The sequence below is a fragment of the Rhineura floridana genome, chromosome 9, assembly GCF_030035675.1.
Source record: "Rhineura floridana isolate rRhiFlo1 chromosome 9, rRhiFlo1.hap2, whole genome shotgun sequence".
Taxonomy (NCBI): domain Eukaryota; kingdom Metazoa; phylum Chordata; class Lepidosauria; order Squamata; family Rhineuridae; genus Rhineura; species Rhineura floridana.
The window spans coordinates 29,759,591-29,780,643 of NC_084488.1; the positions used below are offsets into that span (position 1 = coordinate 29,759,591).

Sequence of the window (21,053 nt, forward strand, 5' to 3'; positions counted from 1 at the left end):
ATGTTAGATGAAAAAAATAAAAAATAAAAAGCACAAACAGGAAGCTGTTTACTAAGGCTCTATTCAGCAGAATTTTTTTTTTTTTTGCAGATGTCTCCTCTGCCAGTTATCTGCAACAACTGAGCACGGGGACACAGAACAGCAGCAGTATCCTAGCAGTGGTGGTAATGGTGCTGCTCACAAGGACAGGGATGGGGTGAGGTGAGGTGAGGTGGCTGTGAGGTTGCTACCTCCAACCTGGAGTTTCCTGCCCTCACCCCACAAGCAGCAGCACTTCTGCCAGCAGGAGGACACTACTGCCATTCTGCTCCACCCTTTTGCATCACTGCTTGTTAGCTGGGTCTGCAGAGTTGAAGGGAGGCACACTCTAGTGAAGTGACACTAGTCACTAGGAACACTAGTCAGGTAATCTAGGGACACTGGAAAGCTGAACTCCCCACCTCCCAGAAATAGCATCATGCCAACCCAGCTCTAAGCCAGAGAAGGAGCTGCAAGCAGTTTGCTTCCTCCATCCTTTCAAGGAAGGACACTCTGGGCCAATAGCCAGTTGCCCTGGGACTGCAGAAGCAAAGACATACTCTAGCCTCTGCTACCATCCAGGACATGAATGGCCACTGAAAGGCTGCACCTGCAGCTTCTCAGGAAGAACACCATGGCAAAGGAAAAACCAACCTGGCCCCATTAATTGGACAATACAGCAGCTGCTCCAAAGCTTGCATTTCTCTTCACTTCCCATTCTTCTCCCATTATACTTGATCTGGGACTAATGGGAGTCATAGTCCACAATATCTAGAGGGCACCACATTAGCTATCCTTGTATTAGATTAATAGTCTGCAGGAAGGGACTGTTTTATATTTTAATATATACATACAGCATTTTGAAAAATGTAGGCACTTTCAAATAATAGTAATCATTACTATTTCAGATCTGCATGACAGGGACACACCAATGATTCATCAAATTTAGCATACTGTCTCTCAGTTGTATCTCCTAGCATTCACTATCAGCTTCTGGCAATCAGATCTACAAATAAGTTGAACTTGATTAATACCCATTTTAAAGGTTTGATTTTCTACAACTAGGATACAAAGACCCCAAAACTAGGTCTACAAGTTAAAAAACACACTGCCCACACTTTCAAATATTTTTGAAAGTGGAGAATTTCAAATCATAGAGATTTCTTGTTTCTGTTTTTTAGATCAAGATCTGCCTAAAGTAGCTGCTTGGATCCCTGTCTAGAACATTTTTCAATTTTAAGATGTTTTATAATAATATCATTGATTAGCTTTTACAATTCTAATTCAACAGATGACTTGCATGTTACTGTGTAAAAATGTATTTCTTTATTGTTCTGCTTTTTATTTTAGCCTATACACTTTCTCCAGCACATTTCAACAACTCAGCGTACACGCTTCTACACACTAACCTGGAAATAATGAACTTAATGGGGTTTACTTCTAAACAGTCATGTACTAGATTGCACTGACAGTCATCTTTAAACTGAAGATGTCTACCCTTCCGTACACAGGTAGGCAACCTGTGTCATCCAGCCTCATTTTACGTACCCAAGGGGCCTCCTGAAACTGGTCCGTTCTTAAATATCATTAGAGTTCCTGCCTTCTTTTGCTTCGTCCTCATTTTTCCTGGATTTTTAAACATGTTTTTCCCCTTTTCTATGTAGTTTCAGAAAATTGGGAGGGGCAGCATTTTATTTCATAAAAATATGTTGGTGTTTTTGTTTTTACCTTCTGTATGCTTTTCTCCAGCTGCTGGTAGGCTCCTGCAATATGTGTATGAATAAACAAGGGGCTGTGCCCCGCTCACTCCACTTGCCAACACCCACCATTGTAACTCCCCAGAGCTTTCCCTTCCTACCCTATACAATTACAAAGCCTTCTTTTCTCCTTCCCAATATCATTTCTGAATCCACTTCTCTGTTCTGTTCTGTACCCCACTTTGCATCCCTGTTTTCACCTTCACTGCTATGGCCATGCCTCCCCCCCCTCCTTTTCTGCAACTCCCCCTTGTACACAGGCCACCCACGTGGCAATCTCCTGCATCTTCCTTCCACATTGCAACTACTAAGCACCCTTTTAACCTTCAGCCCAATTATGAAGTCACCACTTTTCTCCAGCCACTTTTGTACTCCCGTTTTCATCTTCACCCCCATTCCCATACCCCTTACTTCCTCCTTTTTTGCCATTTACCTTCCCTATTTTCACCTTCATCCATTTTTCTTTACTCTTTTCCCCTCCTTTCTCAACTCCCCCTTGCACACAGTCTATCCCCATTTCCATGCCTCCCCCCTCCTATTCTGCAGCCCCTGTTGCACACATATCTCTTTATAACAATGGGAGAGGTTTGAGTAAAGCAGGGATGAAGGAACATGAGAGAAAAAAGTGATGGTTTTAAACAACAGGGGAGGTTTGAATACAGCGAGAAGTGAGCTGGGAAAGGCTCTGTTGAACCCATGTCAGATTTTTGGCATTAGCTTCTGTGTTGTATTCCATCTCCACAATTTTTCCTTGTTAAAACTTTTTTAAAAAAACAACCCTCAGTGTTCCCTCTTTCCCAATCTATGCAGACCTCTCCTGTTGTTTTAAACTACGTTTACTTTCTCACTGTCCCTCTCATCTTTGCTGCTTTCCCAAGACAGGAAAGGATCTCAGTATTGTTAAAATATACAGACATAGTTTGGAGGCCACATCCCCAGTTTCCTCCTCCTCTTCCATGTTTTCATGGAGATGAGGTCTGTGCCTCCAACACAATGGCATTCTTAGGCAAATAGGTGATATTAATACATACACACGGTACACTGAAGTCAGAACAGTAGCTGAATTGGTCAGTGGTACACTCCCCCTCCCCCCCCCCAATTATCTGTGTATATATTTGAGAATATTCCTATCAAACCCCTGTGAGGCTCACTGTTAAGTAAACATGTATAGGACTGGGCATTCAGATCAGAGATAGCCATGGTGAAAATTGAAGCAAAGTGGTTTTATTCTGGATTAGTTCATTTGTCTGTGGTTCTGCCCATCATATGGTCTAGCCCGACATATTAGTTTTGAGAAAATGCAGCCCTCAATAGAAATAAATTCCCATTCCTGCTCTAATTTATGCTCCATCCTGTTACCAATTACCCTAAACCCTGTAACAGAAAGTGTAATATTATGAAATGTGCGACCAAACCAAACCATAGTATGATTAATCTCATTAGGATAAATAGGATTTACCATGGTGAATAGCTGGAATTACCAGTTAAATTGCTCATTTCTCTCTGTGGTGAGGTAAGCAGGTAAATTGAACATAAGAAGAGCCTGCTGGATCAGGCCAATGGCCCATCATGGTTGATAAAATTTAGTAGGGGGGTGCTATCCAGCAAAAGAATTGGTGGTTTAGCCCCATTCCTCTGACAACCAAGAGACTGTTTAAGGCTTTAACAGGCAATCGTTTACAGAGTACGCTGTCCATGAGGACAGTTTTCTGCAGGTAATGCAGCAGGGATCGAGAAAAGTCCACCCAAACATACCAAAACTAGATTCTAGTGAGGAATGTATTGATCTCCCTACACTGCTGTCAGAAGATAGCGACCTTGACAAGATTGCGCACGGCAGCTCCAAAGCCCCCCTAAAAGTGGGAAATTGACAAAAGCCTCTGACTGCTCAACTGCAAATGAAGATTATGTCATGAAAGTCAGGCAAGTGTGCTTCATGCACACTGGGCTGCTGCTCTTAAACCTTTAGAATCTACACTTGAATCAGTCACAGCTAATATAGCAGGATTAACTAAGGTAACTAATGAGACTAAATCTCTAGGCCTTATAATCAATCAGAGATAAAGCTTCTAAAAATGAGAGTTTACAACCAGGAGTCAAACCAGTAGAAGCTCTCAGATTGGGACCGCCATAGGAATTTCCATCTACGAGGGATCCCCGAGAAAGAAGAGGGGGTGACATGGTGGCCTTCTTACTCAGATGTTTTGGGAACTCTGTCTAGAGACTCCACTGAGTACTACAGATCTTGAACTAACATACGAGTGTCAGGCCAGAGAAACCACCTTTCTGAATTGCTGCACAACACAGTGATTCAGTTTGAATGCTATAAAATCAAAGAAGGAATTTTCAAGGAGCTGTGCAACTTTAGGGAATTTAAGTACGGACAGGCAAAGATCAAGGTTTTTCAAGACATTTGTCCTGAAACTCTGTGACAATATATTGCTGTATTGAAAGAGGTGGGTTTTTCTTATAAATGGGGATTCCCATTTAAGTTAATCATGCATTCAAGAGACAAGGTTCATGTGGTGAGTGACAATTGGTAGATGGATCACATTCTTCAAGCACTTGGCATTCAACCGCTGGATGAGCCAAATGATCAAGTAATAGAGAACCAAGGTAATACAGCTGGCACTCAGTCGTTTCAAAAGCGCCCTCAGAAGAGAGAAGGGATGACCTAATTCACCTGTATTATGATTTGAAGGGCCAATTGCCTGCAGGCACAATAGCAGATAATTCATTTATACGTGCAACTATATCTTAATAAACAATCAAAATGACATATCATAGTTACTTCACACTCACTCGTTTGCATAGCCCTCTGTGGCATTACAGAAAATTGACCCTTGCCATAATGAGACATGAGATATCGGGTGGGGGGAAAGGACCGGTAGGGTCTTGTTGAGATACTGCAGGCTGTAAATGGGAGCCACACATCATCAAATGTGTCTGTTTTTGTTATACCACGTACTTTTCTATAATGTTGCATTAACTTTTCAGAACTCTACCCATCCATCGCTCAGATGAAAGGTTATCTACTATTTTCCATTGAAATGAGATTTCCATGTGAGCTGCCACTAGTAATAGGATAACCAGAGAGCCAGTGTGGTGGTTAAGGTGTTGGACTACAACCTGGGAGACCAGGGTTCGAATCCCCATACAGCCATGAAGCTCACTGGGTGACCTTGGGCCAGTCACTGCCTCTCAGCCTCAGAGGAAGGCAATGGTAAAACCACCTCTGAATACCGCTTACCATGACAACCCTATTCATAGGGTCGCCATAAGTCAGGATCGACTTGAAGGCAGTCCGTTTCCATTTTGCCCTTTTCCCCTTGATTCCTAACATGATTTGGGGCATCAGTTGCTCAACAGTTACAAGAACAGCAATCTACTAATGAGCAACTTAGCAAGGACTTCTTTCAGCTATTGTCAGACCTGGACATGCACTCGAATGATAAATCAACATGACTCTGGAAGGTGCTTCTCTTGAAGTGGTTTCCTGGAACATCAACAGCCTTGGAACAGCAACAAAAAGGGCATGTCTAGAGGGTGAATTGAAATGCCATCACCTGGACATCATGTTACTCCAGGAAACCCATCAAAGAAAACAGAAGCCCTTGTGCCGCCTATTGAAAGGCTCATGGATTGAAGAATATTTTTGCACCTGGCATGTCAAAATCAAGAGGCGTTGCAGTGCTTCTTGCACGGAACTGCCCATTTCAAATTGATAACACACTGGCTGGTCCTGGTGGCAGTATATTGCTGGTAGGAGGCTTGGTGAGGGGTCAGGAATTTACAGTAGGCTCAATCTACGCTCCCAGTTCCAGCCAAAGATCCTTTTTTCAAAAGGTGTTCAAAACATTTCAGGATTTCACAACAGGCATTGTGATTTTTGGAGGGGATTTTAACCTTTGCCTTAATGAATCATTGGACAGAAGTGGGAGTGGGGAAAATGCCCCAGGCCAAGAAATAGCTGACTATTTGATACATGGAGAGAAAAACACCCCATGGAACAGCACTACACATTCTTCTCTCCTCAATTTCAATCACATCTGTGGCTTGACTACCTCCTAGCCTTAGACAAATTGAAACCAAGCATCTAGCTGTCTGACATAGGTGGTTTACAGCCTCAGATCATGCTCCAGTGATGCTGGAACTGGTAGGAGGGGACTCTTCCCCTGTTCTTCAAACTGGAGATTTGATGCTGGCTTACTCGCTGATGCAGTGGCCCAGAAGCATCTTCAGAAGACTACAGACAACAACATCCCCAGCACAGAGACCCATACATTGTTGGATGCCAAGAAAGGACTTCTTTGGGGCCACTGTATCAGTGAGTCCTGTAGAAGGAGAGGAGAAAAGAAACAAAACTGTTTGGCGGAGATTGAACACTTCGACAAACAATACAAGTTAACAGGATCCTCCAGAGCTTACCGTTCATTAGAGAGTGCATGCATGGAACTAACCAAACATGAAATAGGGGAAATCCATGCAACCCTAGCCTACATTAACGGTTGATACTATGAGTCTGGGAATAAGTCCTCCCACCTTCTATTCAACACTATTAAGCGAAGAAGGACATGAAATTTTATTTCAAGTATTCTCTCAGAAACTGGGACTGTGTGTCATGACTTGTGCGGCATTTGTAAGCAGTTTGAAAAATTCATTGGAATTATATTCATTGGACAACCCAAATAAGAAACATATTAATGAATATCTAGCTGATGTTCGGCTGCATGCTCTGTCCAAGGATCATAGGAACTTCATTGATAGTCCTATTATAGTGCAGGAAGTAAATGATGCTATTGAAAGGCTTAAATGCAGGAAAGCCCAGGCCCCGACGGATTCACAGCCAAGTTGTATCGCAAATTTAAGACTGAATTTTCCCCATGGCTGACCAAGTTATTTATCAATGTACTAGGGGGAGGGGTGATTCCAATCACATGGTGAGAGTCACAGTTTGTCATTATTCCCAAACTAGGTAAAGACCCAATACTAGTTGTGTCTTACTGCCCAACAGCACTGATTGATATAGATGTGAAATTGTTATTGGGGGTCATGGTTCAAAGGCGTAACGTAATCACTGCAAGGCATAAGGCACATAACCAGACGGGATTCATCCCAGGGAGCAAACCTGCTGATGCTATAGGCAAAGTGCTCAATGCAGTCCATGAGGTGCAGGCAACGGGTGCTCTGATGGCACTGTTCCCACTGGACACCTTCAAAACAGTTGACCAAATTGAATGGGGGTTTCTAAATAGTCTCCTGGTAAGGTTGGGTTTTCAACATGGTTTTCTTCACCTCATGGACCAGCTATACTTATCCTCTGTAGCCATGTTGAGTGTTGAGAGTTGTTCCCCTTCCTGCATTATGATTAATAAGGCACTCGACAGGGGTGCTCACTATCACCCCTGCTATTTGCCTTGGTGATCAAGGTGCTGGCTCAAGACATTAGGGCCCAGACTTTGATTGCAGGGATGATGGTAGGGGGGAGTGAACAAAAAATAAATCTTTTTGCTGCTGATGTACTCCTGATGTTAAGCAATCATATTGCAGCATTGGAACCACTATGGGAAGTGTTACAAAGATTCTATGCATTGGCTGGTCTAGAAATTAATTGCACCCAGTCAACGGTCCTCCCATTTAGCTTAACCGATGCAAATAGGGATTGGCTTCTCAAGTCATCTGGTTTCTCTCCTTGCTATGGGAGATTTCACTATGTTGGAATTATAATAACCCGAGATGAAGGTAAGATGTGGAAGAGAAACTTCAGCCATCTTCACAGCTCGATGCGAAGGGAGCTCCAAAAATGGAAGCATCTTAATTTAAGCTGGTTAGCTTACAGTGAAGACAACACTGTTGCCCAAGTTTCTCTTCCTCTTCCAAACTCTCCCTCTTTATATCCCTGACAAATCGCTCACTCACTGGCAATGTCTCCTAAATGATTTTATTCATGGGGTAAACGCAGCCAGGTAAGCACCTCCATGCTCTACCGATCTAAAATAAGGGGGGAACTGGGAGTTCCTAATTTGCAATATTATTTTGATGCATTCCAGTTAAAACAATTTATTCACATTGTTAGAGGCTCAACAGAAATCCCATGGGTGCAAATGGAATTATGGACAGCAACCACTCCTCTACAAGTGTTACTGTTTACCAAACTGACCTGGGCAGTGGTGCGCTCTATTTCTAACCCATTTACCAGAACCACTATGAGGATCTGGAAAAGGTGGCACAACCTATTGTCTCAAGGGGAATCTCCACTCCTCCCATTCTTGAACCATAACAACTTCTATTACACAGATAAACTAAAGCAATTTAAAGAGTGGGAGGAGAAAGGTATCTATCCCATTAGAGGCCTGTTTGACTGAGGCCTCCCTATTTTGGATGCTTCACACCGACTTAAATTACATGGTTGAAATATTAGCTGGTTCCAAATTGCTCAAGTCCAGTCCTTTGTGAGGAAGGTGGCAAGGCAAGGGACCTCCACGTGCTCAGTGATATCATATGAGCACATCTGCCTCACTTCTGATTGCCATGTAAAGGAAGCAGCAGCTCACATATACAGAATTCTGACTGATTTATCTATAGGTGGTTCACTAGGTTTGAAGGTGTTGTGGGAAGGGGATTTGGGGGTTGCCATAGAAGATGTTTCCTGGGAACAAGTATGGTCTCACCTTCCTCTTTAAACAATTTTGCCGAGAATACATGAAGCCACGCTGAAAGGCTTACTGAAATGCCATTGGACCCCTGTTAAACTATTGCAAATGCTACCCACACTATCTCTGCAGTTCTGGTGAGGTTGTGGGGAGCGCAGAATGTGGTTCCACATGTTCAAAACTAAATTCTTTCTGGAATTGGGTGTTCAGCTTCATATTGGATATCATATCCCAAAACTTGCAACCAGACTCCTTTCAAACGTTATTTTCACTGGAAAGTGACCCTAACCCATCAGTCCATTATAAGGAATTGGTATTGTCATGAGCCTGGCAGAACGGGGATGGAGTGGCGAGACTGCAGAGGAGGAGGAGGAGTTTGAATGGGATGACAGTTTCAATGTTGGGCTGACTGGCGCACAAGACTCTGAAAACTCTCTTGCTATGGACAGTGACAACTCCACCCCTACAGATCTGGTTATCCACGAGGAGGCTCAATCCAGTCAGGCAGTTGCCACTCCACCCAACAATCCTCCTCTTCCCACACCTGCTTTGCTACTGTCCCAGAGCAGCCTCCCTCCAACAGGGAGGGACCTGCTGATGCAGAGCAGCCGCCTTCACCTTGTACACAGAGGTGGTTGCACCGACAAGATCAGTGTGCCCCAATGGCCCCTTTGAGGAGAAGCACTCAGGTGCACATGCATTCTCTACAGTGATACTTAGTTCATGCAAGCAGGGTGCCTGCCCATCCTTACTTAAGCCAGATGAGTGGGGGGTTTAGTTGCTGCAATGTCTTAGCACAGTACAGTTGTGTCTAGTCTCTCCTAGTAGTGATGCTGAATTCTATGTAATGTGTAAGCTGATTCATGATGCTCTCTGAAATGAAACCTCCTATTAAAGCTACTAAACAAAAGCACAGTTCCTTGTTGATGCCCGACTTCAGGGTGTTCAAGCATGACAGGTATTTTTGTTGATGACAGCGGCTCGGATGGAAATCACTAGTAAATGAAAAGCTGAGAATGGTCCATCTAAGGATGGCTGGTGGGCATGGGTATCTGAACATTTGACATACCATGGAAGAGTGGTTTATGGGTTGGCAAAAAGTGATAAATTTGATGTGGTATGGTTCCCATTCATGAGTTTTATTAATAAGTTCAGACCTCTGTATAATCCCTCAAAGATTCATATTGCCATGTGGAGAGGATACTTTTCATAATCGAGAAAATGCTGCTTGCTTACAATTTACTAAAGGCCTTTGTAACTGGTGACTGTTTTGTATTTTGTTTGTGTTATTTAAAAAAACTCAATAAAAATATTATTAAAAAAATAAAATTTAGTAGGAGGGGATTGACTGGATGGGTCCAGGGAGTGGTCAATGCCTCACTACAGAAGGGAGTTATGCCCACTACTTTGAAAGAGGTGGTGGTACAACCCCTCTTGAAGTGGCCCTTCCTCAATCTACAGGTTTTAGAAAACTATTGTCCAATCTCTAATATTCTCTTCCTGGGCAAGGTGATCAAGACGGCAGTGGCCAGCTGCAGGCATCTATCTACATCTATTCCAGTCTGGTTTCCAGCCTGGTTCCGGCACAGGAACAGTCTTGGTGGCACAGATTCACTACACTTATCAGGACAGAGACAGGGGCAGTGAGACCCTGTTGGTTCCCTTTGATCTCTCCACGGCTTTCGACACAATTGACCATTGTGTCTTTCTGGAGCAACTGAAGGAAGTGGGAGTTGGAGGTACTGTATTGCAGTGGTTTTGCTCCTACATGCAGGGCCGCTAGGAGAAAGTAGTACTAGGAGATTGTTGTTCGGCTCCATGGCTCTTGGGCTGTGGGGTCCCACAAGGGTCCATTCTTTCTTCTATGCTATTTAACATCTATATGAAATTGTTGGGAACTGTCTTCTGGGGATTTGGAGCATGGTGTCATCTGTATGCTGATGACACACAGCTCTAACTCTCTATTCCATCTGAACAGGATAAGCTGTGGACATGGGCTGGATGGGGGGCAAAAACTGAGACTGATTCCTGTTAAGACAGAAATGCTATTGATGGGTGTGTATCCTGTTTCTGGGAATTAGGTGTACAGCTCATTCTGGGAAGGATTGTACTCCTCCTGAAGGAACAGGTTCACAGTCTGGGAGTACTCCTGGATTCCAACTTGTCACTGGAATCCCAAGTGGCTTCTGTGGCTAGGAATGCCTATGCCCAGCTGAGGCTGATTTGCTTACTATGGCAATTCCTGGACCAGGATAGCCTAGCCTCTACTGTAATGTGCTGCATGCGGGGCTGCAGCTAGTGTAGAATGTGCTGCAGCTAGTGTAGAATGTGGCTGCTCGGCTGGTAAGTGGGCATGTGTCACTGGTCCTGAAAGCACTGCACTGGCTGCTAGTGAGCTACCAGGCCCAATTCAAGGTGTATCAGCATATAAAGACCTAAATTGCTTGCGACCCAAGTATCTAAAAGAGTGCCTTCCCCAATGTCAATTATCTCATACCCTACAATCAGTAGGCAAGGCCTTGTTGATGGTGCCACCACTGGGGGCCACTCAGTTGGCATTGACCATATCAGAGCCTTTTCTCAGTGGTCACTCCCCATTTGTGGAATGCTGTCCCCAGTGAAGTGCATCTGTCTCCATCACTATTGACTTTCAGGAGGAATTTGAAAATATTCCTGTTTACACAAGCATTTGATGGCCAAAAGCAACTGTCCCTGGCAACCTGAAGGTCAGTGGATGAAAAGATGTTTTTAACTGTAACTGTGTTTTAGAATGTTCTTAAGTTTTTTTGAATGCATTTCTTCTTGTTGTTAAATTGTTTTGTTAATATGTTTGCCACCCTGGGCTACTTCAGGAGGAAGGGCAAGATATAAATTCAATCATCATCATCATCATCATCATCATCATCATCATCATCATCATCATCATCTAGTTCAGCATTCTGTTTTCACAGTGGCCAACCAGATGCCTATGGGAAGCCCACAAGAAGGACTGGAGTGCAAGAGCGCTCTCCCCACTGTGATTCCCAGCAACTGGCATTCAGAAACATACTGCCTCCAACAGCGGAGGGAGAACATAGCCATCATGATGAGTAGCTACTAATAGCCTTATCCTCCATGAATATTGTCTAATCCTCTTTTAAAGCATCCAAGTTGGTGGCCATCACTGCTACTTCTGGGAGTGAATTCTATAGCTTAACTATGCACTATGTGAAGTTGTACTTTCATTTGTGTGTTTTGAATCTTCCACATTCAGCTTCACTGGATGTCCCTAACTTCTAGTGTTATGAGAGAGGAAGAAAAACTTTCTTCACTTTCTCCATTCTATGTATAATTTTATACACCTCTATTATCTCTCCACTTACTTGCCTTTCCTCTAAACTAAGAAGTAATCTTTCCTCCTAGGGGAGCTGCTCAATCCCCTTGATCATTTTGGTTGCCTTTTTCGGAACCTTTTTCAGCTCTGCAATATCCTTGTTGAGGTGAGGAAACCAGAAATGTACACCGTAAATTATCTTCTATTACTCTATTTCATACTGAAGATTGATAGCTTAGAATTCAATATTGTTTAAGAACAATTAGCACATTTAAAATGGGCACAATTTAATCCTGAATTTTGTCTACACTTTTATTAGCTAGTTTGGACAGCAGTAATTCTCTACATTTCATTTTTTTAAGTCTCAGTAACTTTTCTTATACAGCATGAACACAGCTGTCAATTCTAGTCTGAAAGTTTTTCTGAGATGAAATCTAAATATACAGATAGTACTGTAACTGGTATATAACATTTCTACTGAACAGAGCCTCATAGTAAAAGGTTATGTTGTTAAGGGTAAACAAAACTATGTTAAAATATCATACACATGCTTTATGATGACTAATTAAAGTTCCTGACAACATAAGTTTTATGCAACTACTGTCAGTAACAGGAGATTTCTAAATAAGAGAACTGAGAGATAACAGCATGCCCTCTATAGAAGGGAAATCTCCAAAGCAAGTAGACACAAACAAATAAAAAATAGGCATTGCAAAAGAACTGCAAATGTGTTAAAGAAACATACAAAACATTCATAGTATAAAATATTAGGACGGTGGGAGGAGAGAGAGAGAATGGTCTTACAATAAAACACCCAGCTGCTGGATTGTTGTGTTTTCACTATTGCTTACACAGTTTAAACCGTAGGCATAATTCTTAAATTTTCATAAAGATAACCATGAGGAACATTAGCAACAAGATGAACTACAAGAATCCAACCATTAACACCAATACATCAGCAGCAGAAATTTATTAAATATTTTGCCAGTATATAACATAAAATTGTTATTAAATCAATCTTATCAAAGGAATAGATGCATTTGTATATCAGTGAAAATCTATGCACCCAGTTAAGCACTTACGTACCTTCTAGTGGTTAGCTGTGGCTAAATATAACCATAAGCAAGTCTTTGGACCATATTCTTGTGTTATGGGAATTACATATTTGCTGCTTCCTGTAAGACTCTACTCACACCACTCTTTATAACACAATAATATAGAAACTGTGTGGGGAGACAGGATTATGTTGGAAGATCCATACTGTGCACAACCATTCTGGTCTCTGATGCTAGTATATTTCTTCCCATAGACAGGATTCCCTCCCTTGCTGTCCTAGATGGGCGAGCATAAAGTGCTTTGATGCATACACAGGGTGATATTTCCTTATGGGATGCTCAAGAAAGCCCCTGATTGTGGGCATGGTAAATTGTTTATTCATGGTTTATTCTCTGAGCAATTTAAGCTGGCTTGGAGCATGGGGGAATTTTTAATATTTAATGTATTGAGATCCTAGTTATTTGCAACATAAATGGATAATCAAATTAAAGGGACAGAAAATTTTGGAACACTGGAATAAATATAGTTTTTTGGTTTGGTTACAATTTCAATAATTAAAATGAAAATCCTCCCACAATAGTTTTCATCTTCCTGGCTTCCTATTTCACAGAAGTGATTCAATAAGATCCACACATTGTTTAAACACTATAATCATATTAGAATTAACCTTAATATCATGCAGAAATATGATAAAGGGATAAATTGCAAATCCCAACATAATTTTCTTATGCAGCCACTTTAGTAGCCATAGTGCATTGGTAGGAAAAATAATAGAAGGAAAATATATGAAGTAGAGCAAGTAGTACATTATCTTGAAAATACTGGATTTCGGGACAATAGAAGACAGGCAAGACAAAGATCAGGTATTGTTAAAATTTGGTCTAAATAACAGGATCTTTACCCCAGCAATTTCTCCATTATCTTCTCAGTTTTATGCTAATTTTATGGCAGCTAGGAGAATAAGTGATTTAACTGGGTGCAATAAAAATAATGTAACTCAAGACTGTGATGTATTAAAGAATGAAATTTTTGACATTATAAATTTCAGGAATTTATATTTAATTTCAATATTTACAAATTAACAATATGGAGTTGCATCCAACAAAGCTATACTCGGGGTAGATCCACTGGAAGTTAGTCAGCACTATTGATTTCAATGGGTAAACTCCAAGAATGTCTTAGTTGGATACAACCCATAGTGTTTATGATTCAAAGGCATGAGATTAGGAGAAGTTTGACAGATTTTGAATTTCTGTTATATAATGAACTGGTAGGTAAAGGTATTATATCAAGAATATATGCAATATTGATAAATTTGGGCTGTAAGGAAGTTAAAATTACAGTTAAAATGGGAAATGAAATAATAAGGAATCAGGACTGACATTATCTAAATATATAGATTTGAACATTTAGTACAAATAAGGAGGCGCCTGATTTCGGGCATAAGGTCAGAAGGCTGCCAATGGAAGTGGGATTTGAAAAGTTCCTAGGAACTCATGAGTGGTATTCCACTAGCAGAAATTTAGATTCTGCTCATCGTTTTTATATTCCTAAATTACAAGCATTACCATGGGGTGGAACCAACTCCTGTAAATATAGAATGAGATCAGAGACACACATCAGTTTTACACTCAGATTTGAAAACAGCCTAACCTCTATAGGTATAATATATATATTCAAAGGTTATTTCACAGGCTGATTCACAATAACCCTTTTTTCCAGATCTGCTTCAATTAATACATTTTATTATTTTTTCCATATACAGATTTCTAAATTGTTACACAATTTTAAAAGTTTGTTTAATGAATCTGACAACTAATTCATTTGGTATATATTATTCATAAGTGTTAAGATAAATGTCCTTACCTTTAAATGGGACAAACAGTTCTGCAGGAAGATATGCCAATTATTTAAAAAAAACTGCTTCTGGCTGACACACAACAAACAGGTGATCAATGGATACAAAGCCTGAGGAGGAAAATAATTTGTCATATTGATCTTTTGGAATTATATAAAAGACAAATTGAAAGATTTTAATATAAAGTTACTTAGTTCTGCAGTATAAAAAATTCTTTTATTTAAGGGAGAAGAGGGAATGGACTAAGGCAAACTTCAGTTAAAAAACCTATCAGTTAATCAGACTACAGCTTGCTGGTTTATTTCTCAGTCATTCAGCCTGTGAGACCCTGGCCATCCCTGACATCTATGTGACTAACTACTTTGCTAAATTGCATGCACAAATTTTGTTCTGGACAAATATTAAACTTAAATGTTTTTTTTAAATACCAATGAATGCTTCTTTCTTGAGCTCAGCTCAAAGGTAGTCTGGTAAAGCATCTCCACAAAGTTCTTCAGACACGGCACGTTCACTTCATTTTTAACAGCCTAGTATCAAAATAAAGAAAAAAACCTCTCTTAAAAAGGAGACGAAGACAATGAAAATCACAACATGGTTGTGAGAGAGGAGAATGAGATCAGAGATGAGAAAAGAAAAAATAAAGGGAAGATACAAGCCCTGGAGATTGGAACAAATGTGGAATTGGAAAAAGATCTGGAGTTTATGGATTTTAGAAATAAAATCTACTGTTTGGAATTTAACGTTATCTCTGAAGAAATTAATGAAGATATTAGAGATAAAGTTATCAATGGCTTGGATAATCTTCTGGACTGGAATGATGTGATGGAGCTTGATATAGAGAAAATCTATGGAATTAACTGCAGCCATGTGACAATGGAAAAACTCTTAAGAAATGAGCCAGTGCATTTTGTAAAAAAGAAGAACACAGATATGACTTTACAACAGTATTTCAGCAACTTATTCAGAATGGATGGCAAGAAAATATTTGGGATAGAGGAAATTCCCATCAGACTCTTATTATATGACTATGGCTACAACAGCAAGATTATTATGGAATACTGATAATGGAAGATTGGACACTGAAATTACTGGACTTAACAGGACTATTGAAGATGGAAGATGGAACTAATAGGGATAATGGAATAATGGCTATTGAAATTATTGGACCTAACAGATTCTGATGAGATGGATTAATCGAAATGTTTATTTGGACTATGGTTATGACAATAAGATTATTATAATTATTAACGAGATGGATTAATTGACATGTTTATTTGGAGAAAAATTGATAGATATATTTCTTAAAGAATTGAAACCTCTCTTTGACTTTTTGTGGAAAGAATAAAGTAATGTTTATGAGATTTGATGATTAATTAAGATAACTACTGGAGGAAAGTGATTTTATAATATGATTTAAGAGACAGGATTGTTATATATTGTAGACCTATAACTGATTTGATATGTGACAAATGGGAAGTCAACATTTTATTTTTTTTTGTTTAATCATTTTTGTTTTGTTTTGTTTTTTGTCTTTGAATGTTTTATGATTTTGTTTTCTATGTTTTATGAAAATTTGAATAAAAATTATTGTAAAAAAAAAAGAAAGCAAGGGCAGTAGTTACTGCAGTGATGGGCAACCCATTAGAAACTCACTAGACTTCTTGCAATTAAGTTAGAGCGTAATGAAGTCAAGAAGTTTAGGCTTCCACTATTTTATGAAACATGAACAACTGCTATACTAATTGTAGAATTATTTAATAATCACAACATGGTAGAAGACCCTCAGAAATAAGCATTTAAGCCTGGCTGCTCATATGAAATTAATGTGCAGTTAATCATACAGCACTATGGTTAGTCAAACAATAAACATCTACAGGTATTTAGGATGAAAAATAATACAACTCTATCAAGGGAGAAAAGCGAGTCTGAATTTCAGGCTCTTGCATGCTCCACTCCAACCCACTAATCAAGATGGAAAGGAGGGAGGTGAAGAGTTCTTATCCAAACTGTACAACATTTATTTAACTACATTATCCCCCGACATCCCTGACAGGTAGAAATAATGAAGGGTCTTATTATTGCTATCAAGGTGATATACACTACAGTTTGGATCAGATACTACTTTCTCCTCATAGTGTTGGCTTCACATATGCCCAAGACACTTACTGGCTTGAAGTTTGTCTCCAGTAAGTAATCTCTAAAGAGGCCACTGCATTTATAATAAGACTATTAAGTAAATAATTTTTAGTTGGTTAACTATCTTGTTTTTAACCAAGACATCAATTGAAATTTACATATATCAACATGCTGAATCCTGAATGAACAGAGTTCTATTTTACATAATACTGCAATAGACAGTAAGGTTTTTTAAACACACACACACATAATTTTGCAGATAGTTTTGCTTTCATTCAGGATCATCAAAAAAGAGGGAAAATAACTTCCCCTCTCCTTTTTGATGATCCTGAATGAAAGAAAAGCCATCTTTGCAAAATAGCATTTCTTTATTTTTTAAAAAAAGCCAAAAAAAATTCTTTTTATCAAAATTGTGAAGAAGGCAATACTTTGGTCTTCTTCAGGTTTATCGCATGATTTGAGACAACTGAAGCAACAAATATTGGTTCAATTCCCATCATGTTTTAAACGTAAACCTGATAGTTAACAATGCCAAAAAGTAGCCCTGAACACAGTCATAAAAAGCACAAATATATCGAAGGGAACAGAGTTGGTTTATGTGTAACACTAAGTCAAATTATGGCTTAGCATGAATGCATTAACATGAAGGCTCCTGAAGAGGAGATAAAGGCTACAATGGACATGGTTTGGTTTAGCATGTTGTCTGAACAAGGGCTCCTGGTTTGTCTTGCTTCCGACAAACCATGAGTTACAGTTTGTAGCTTATCCAGAGGCAAACCACAAGCTCGGTTTCAGATGACACACTAAGCCACACCATGGCTAGCTCACAGCAATGCAACAGCAGGAGGACAAGGGTAGAAGCACATCAGTTGCAATCTCCTTTCTAGGAGCACTCATGCATTTATGCTAAGCCATGTTTTGGCTTGTATTATGCACCAATCAGCTCTTTGTCTAAGCAACATAGTCAATTGGGGAAGAGGATACACACACTTCTTTTGCAGAAGACTGAAATTACTTACAGCAGCAACAGGAATGAGAATTTCTACAAATAAACCAGCCAGTGAGTGCTTTATGTCTTTATCTTTTACTTCCAAGAAGTACTGTGCACATTCCTATAAAAAAACAGTTGTCAGATTTCTGTTGCGAAGCATCCTGCTGACTACAAGCACCACCTGATGTCTATGGGCTGTAGCTAATGTACTAACAACAGGCAACTACAATAGCCAAAATCTGGACTGGAATAAACAAGGAACACATACTATCTTTATTCTGCAATATTCATGATTAGGAAGACCCTCCCATTTTCAAATATGAGAAATCAAAACTTTGCCCTTTTAAAAACGAATGTGCTTATGCAACACCAACATTTTGTATATATTAGCTGCAATCAACTGAGCCCAGTGAGGCTCTGACATGGCCACTATAGGAATAGCAGCTCCTCAATACTGCTTTATAGGAAGGGTCATAGCTCCACAATAGAGCACATGTTTTACATGCAAAATGTCCAAGTTCAATCCCTACCATCTTCTAAGTAGTACTGGAAAAGAATCCTGTTCAAAACTTTGGGAGGCACTGCCACAATACTGAGCTAGATGGGTCAATAGTCTGACTCAGTATAAGGGAGTTTCCTATGTTCTTATTAAGCTGAATCTCAGACCTGTCTCAGAAGCAGCTACCAGGAGCACAAACACCCACTATTACTCACATTCCTGAACTAGAGTATCTGCATTTAATATTCCCATTCATAAGGAATTATGAATTTTGTAAAATCAAAACAAAAAGAAACGAGAAAGGTAGTCAAGCTTCACTTAAGCTGTAATTTATGTCCATGAATTTTAGTAGGGCTTTACCATGACATTTCTTTGTATTTATTTATTTATTTTATTTATTTGTTTGTTTCATTTTTAGACCGCCCATAGCTAGTAGCTCTCTGGGCGGTGTACAAAACAGATTAAAAATACAATATTATAATAAAATCAATCACATATATCAACAACAATATTAAAATAAAGCGTAGACATAAACATTAACATTAAAAACATTTAAAAGCCTGGGAGTACAGCCAGGTCTTAACCTGGCGCCTAAAAGAAAGCACCGTAGGCGCCAGGCGTATCTCTTCAGGTAAGCTGTTCCACAATTCGGGGGCCACTACAGAAAAGGCCCTCTATTTGGGCCTCTATTTCATTTTTTCCCCAATTAAGAAAATATTCTTGCTCAGACTCTGATGCTCTTGCATCGTATGTAAATTTGTCACAAATTGCATTCTTTGTGGAAAATGAGCAATATGTAAACAACCCCCTAAAGTTGTTTGTTTATATGTGAAATGAGATAAAATATTCCATATCGCAAAGTGCTATGCATGCACACTAAACAAAAAAAGTCTGTAGATCACTTGCATTGAAAAGAAAAATTTACATAGTTTTTATATTTTTCAGTTCCTGGTCAGTTTAAATCTCTCTAAAAATACAGTATGACACAACAATTAAAGCAGGGGTGAGCAACCTCCAGCCCTCAGACTAATTTACAAGCCCTCTGCAAGTGCTGTTCAGACATCTGGGAAGAACAACCTGACCCTCCCCTGGAGGTTCACTGGGTAGGAAAAAAGAGGGAGAGAAAAGGAGTGGCAGAAATCTGGCCTCACCCGCCACAGGATTTAGCCCTACCCACTGCCCACATGCAGGCCTCCCTCTCCCCGCCCAACTACGCTTGAGGGAATGTGATCCTTGCCTATCCACCCCCCACAAAAAAAGGTTGTCCACTCCTGTCTTACAAGTGTTTGTATTGAGTTTAATTGCCTGGTATTCTTTGAACTTTTAAAATCTCACATAAAGACCAAATCACTGCCAATTAAGCAAACATACATGGCAACAGCTGCATTCAGATGATCGTATCTAGACTTATTAAGCACAAGATCCATTTGTCTAAACACACAGCTCTTTTGCAACATGCCACAATCAGACCAGGAAATCTCTAATTAACTAGCTTTTAATTTTCTCCAAACTGGAAAATTATGGTTACTAGCTTTGGAACAAGCCAGAATCTCAAACCACAGCCTGAAGCTGGTTTAAGATCCCAGTTTATACCAAACCTGATCATCACTAGTTTTCTATTTTGTCTAAACTTGAAAACTTTGGTTAATTAGAGACTTCCTGTTTTTATTGCAGCTCATATGAAGGGAAGACCAAAGGGGCTGCACAGATAGGGAAAAGGCTTGAGCATATCTCAGTAATAAACTCATCCCTATTTGAGCTGACACAACACACCTCCTGTCCACTTTCCAGTGCAGCACAAGCTCCTCACTATTACCATCAAAGTCCTGCAGGCCTTGCTCCATCTTCTCTCTCCGCTCTTACATCGCAATCTATTCCTGCTCATAACCTTCAGTTTTACCATCTTCAGCCATCTGAAGGTCTCCTCCTCCCTTAAAATTCTGCCCTTTCTCCCATCTTGCCCTATCTGCTTGGAATTGCATCCCAGAATACATGATGCCACCTCTTTCTTCAAATATCTCCTTAAAACCTACCAGTTGTGAAGTCTTCAGCTTAGCAACCAAATTCACATGCCTTACTGTTACTATGCCTATAACCAAATCTAAGCACATGTAACAGAAACAACTACATATACTTTTCTTGTTTAACAATGCATCTACTTCTCTCCCCCACTTTAATTTCTCCTTTATCTAATTTCAGAGAGTAAGCTCCTTGGGGCAGGGACCTGTGCCATGCATACTGAGAGTCCTAAGTAAGAAAATAAAGTAATATATTTTACCTGCATGAACTGAAATGATGCTTCAAAATCTTCTACAGGATACATTTTTACTCTGAAAAACTTCATCCCCATAATTAAGCTGATGATACTTTGCACCACATGAGGACTCTGTTCCTTTTGTCGCAGTTCCTTTAATTCTGTGACAAATTTTTTTCTAACAGCTTGAAACCTAGGTCATGTAAAGGCCAACATGTAGATTATTAATTGTTCTTTAGATTTCTATTACAAATAGATTTTCTTATCAATAGTTGAAGAAATGTATTATACTCTGCCTTTAAAAAGATGGAAAGCCATAAACCATTTAGATATTATGGAAAAGAGCCTTGTACTGCATCTCAACAGCTGCCCTTTCCCTACCAATCCACACTGTTGTCTGGTTCTCATGTCACATTAAACCACAGATTGAATGAAACTATGGTTTGAAGTGAACAAGCAGAGTGCTGGTATATGCTGCTCAAAAGACTACTATGCTTAGCAACAACTCCTGCTCCTTT

The 21,053-nt window shown here is 39.8% G+C and overlaps 1 protein-coding gene across 8 annotated transcripts in view; it reads right to left on the minus strand.

Moving 5' to 3' along the window:
- Positions 1 to 21,053, minus strand: part of FRYL (FRY like transcription coactivator) — a 332,614-nt gene that overhangs the window by 184,866 nt on the left and 126,695 nt on the right. For all 8 annotated transcript variants that reach the window (XM_061583298.1, XM_061583296.1, XM_061583297.1 and 5 more), the window contains 4 exons: positions 20,560 to 20,728; positions 17,811 to 17,903; positions 15,084 to 15,182; positions 14,664 to 14,765 (listed from right to left, as the gene is read on the minus strand). In XM_061583298.1, coding sequence (XP_061439282.1) covers positions 14,664 to 14,765; positions 15,084 to 15,182; positions 17,811 to 17,903; positions 20,560 to 20,728 — 463 coding nt within the window. The remainder of the gene's footprint in view (positions 1 to 14,663; positions 14,766 to 15,083; positions 15,183 to 17,810; positions 17,904 to 20,559; positions 20,729 to 21,053) is intronic.